The sequence below is a fragment of the Acanthisitta chloris genome, unplaced genomic scaffold (assembly GCF_000695815.1).
Source record: "Acanthisitta chloris isolate BGI_N310 unplaced genomic scaffold, ASM69581v1 scaffold23346, whole genome shotgun sequence".
Taxonomy (NCBI): Eukaryota; Metazoa; Chordata; class Aves; order Passeriformes; family Acanthisittidae; genus Acanthisitta; species Acanthisitta chloris.
The window spans coordinates 5,086-7,511 of NW_008677875.1; the positions used below are offsets into that span (position 1 = coordinate 5,086).

Genomic DNA, 2,426 nt, shown 5'->3' on the forward strand with positions numbered 1-2,426 from the left:
GCCCGCCGAGCTGCCTCCCGCTCGCTCAGCAGGTATGTGTCGATGAAGACGAAGAGCTCGTCGGGGTTGACGGGGGAGATGTAGCGCTCGCGGTCGGTGCCGGCCTTGTCCAGCAGCACCGCGTTGAAGTGGGAGCGGGTGAGGTGCAGGAACTGCCTGGGGGTACAGGAATTTGCCAGTCAGGGCCGAGGGGTTGCACTGGGCTGAGCATGCACACCTCATGTAACCATGCTCAGGTCCTCCTGGAGTGGGGGCTCCCACCTCTTCCTCAGGGCTGTGAGCTCTGGGGCGCTCTAGTGATGCTGCATTCAGACTTGCTGAAACCCATTGCAGAAACCACTCTGGTGCAGCAGGAAGGGGCTGTCCATGAACCCAGCTGCAACCTCATGCTTTGGCCGTCCCCAGAGGAGTCCCCATACCTGGTCCCCAAGCTCTGCAGGACAGCCCCCATCTCTCCTACCTGAGCTCCTCGATGATGCCAAGGGACAGCTGGTGCTCCCGAATGCGTCCCACCTCGTGTGGGGGCTGCCCCACCAGCTCAACGGTGGTGACGTGGCGCAGGTCTAGCCCGCAGGCAGCTTGCTGTGGAGGACAGGGGCACTGAGGGTGTGCCTGGGGGCAGCAGGAGGGGATGGGGGCAGCAGGAGGGTCTCCTCACCTGCAGCATGGAGATCTGCATCTTGTAGTAGCGGTTAGAGGGGTCAGGGGCCGAGATGACTAAGAGGCGACGTTTCTCGTGGAACTGATCCAGCAGGCTGGCAGCTGAGTTCACAGCTGTGTTGATCTGCATGGCTGGGACGAGAGACAAGTGTGTGTGGAGGTGCCATTGTGCCCCCCATCACCCCTTCACCCTACTGGGCAGCAATCCCCCCAAGTCCTGCCCTGCACCACTTACGTGCACAACGGGGTTGGGAGCCTGTCCACTGCTGGGTGGACTGGCAGACCCGCAGTGAGGTGCCCTGGCGCTCGAAGCCCCCATCACACAGGTACTCGCACGTGGCACCGTAGTTGTTGCCATCAGAAGTGCAGGAGATGTACCCGTTCTGCGGAGGCTTCAGGACAGCGCAGCGCCTGACTGCAAAGAGGGAGGCTGGGTGAGGTCTGGGAGTGACGGAGCACAGCCCCAGCTGTGGGGTATGGAACCTGGAGCTGGGGGGAAGCAGCCAGTAGCCCCAGGGGAGCCCACTCACCTTGGACGCGGACGCTGAACTTGCAGCTGGCTCGGTTGTACGCCTGGTCGTGGGCGGTGTAGCGGATCACATGCTCTCCTTCAGGGAATTCGGAGCCAGGCTCCGGGCCCCGCAGCATCACCCTGCACCTAGCAGACTGGTTTCTCCATCAGGGCGCCAGGCACGGCCCCCAACCTTCATCAGCAGTACCTGCAGCACTTCTGCCCTCACCTCTTAATGACACCATCAGCAGAGTCCTTCACTCGGGGAGGGTCCCAGTAGACGGTGGCAGTCAGCTTGCCTGGCTCGGCTATCCGCTCCCGAGAGTCTGGACAGCGGATCTTGGGAGGCTCCATATCTGCCCACAGGGAGGAGAGGGATTCGTGGAACCTGCAGGTATTTGGGCTGGGCTACAGGAGCACTGAACCACCCCAGGGATGCTGCGCACAGCCAAGGCACCTTGGAGACACTGGGACCTGCTTTAAAGCCAGCTCTGAGTGCCCCAATCCCGGATGGCACCTGTGCTTCAGGGCTGATGGCACCTTGGGGAGCAGCAGGGACAGGGCTCCCAAGGTAGCGAGGTGCAAGAGTTGGCAGGCTGGATGTGGGATAACACCTGCAGACACCCCAGGGATGGAGGGTGACAGGCCCCTGTGTGCCCCAGCAGTGCAGGGTGAGAATTTACCTACACAGATTGGCTCGCTCCCGCTCCAGCGCCCGTCCTCCATGCAGACACGGCTCCGGTCTCCCTCCAGCTGATAGCCAGGCAGGCAGGTGTAGTCACAGCGGGAATCCATCTGCACTCCAGCTGAGCACTCGTAGGAGCCCCGCAGCACCGCCGGCAGCACGTGGCACCGGATTTCTGGGACAGAGAGGGCAAAGAGGGGAGGGAAGTGACTGCCAGCTGTGCAAGGAGCGGGCAGAGCACCCAAGACTGGCCGCTGTGCTGGCAAGGCAAAGGCAGGCACACTCACGTCGGCAGTATGCCATCCCAGACCAGTGGCGGTTGGGCAGGCACAGGACAGAGCTGGGCCCCACCAGGCGGTACCCACGGGCACAGCTCAGCTCACAGCGTGTCCCCAGGCTGCTGCGGTAGGAGCTGCCCCGTGGTGAGTAGCAGGTGGCATCTCCACGGTGGATGTTGAGCGTGGCGCACCACTGGGGCACTGCAGGAGAAGAGGGAGGTGAGGAGACACTTGGCCGTGCCTCTGTTTCCCCATGAGGACAGAGGGTTGGGTTGGGTGCTGTTACCTCGGC

At 62.9% G+C, this 2,426-nt stretch overlaps 1 protein-coding gene across 1 annotated transcript in view; it reads right to left on the reverse strand.

The window, feature by feature from the left end:
* The window catches only part of SRPX2 (sushi-repeat containing protein, X-linked 2), a gene marked incomplete at its 5' end in the record, with an annotated part of 2,943 nt that extends 608 nt beyond the window's left edge, over nt 1-2,335 (reverse strand). The window contains 8 exons of the mRNA XM_009076686.1: nt 3-156; nt 461-582; nt 659-792; nt 896-1,075; nt 1,191-1,312; nt 1,401-1,527; nt 1,855-2,031; nt 2,144-2,335. Coding sequence (XP_009074934.1) covers nt 3-156; nt 461-582; nt 659-792; nt 896-1,075; nt 1,191-1,312; nt 1,401-1,527; nt 1,855-2,031; nt 2,144-2,335 — 1,208 coding nt within the window. The remainder of the gene's footprint in view (nt 1-2; nt 157-460; nt 583-658; nt 793-895; nt 1,076-1,190; nt 1,313-1,400; nt 1,528-1,854; nt 2,032-2,143) is intronic.
* Nucleotides 2,336-2,426: the final 91 nt, after the last annotated feature.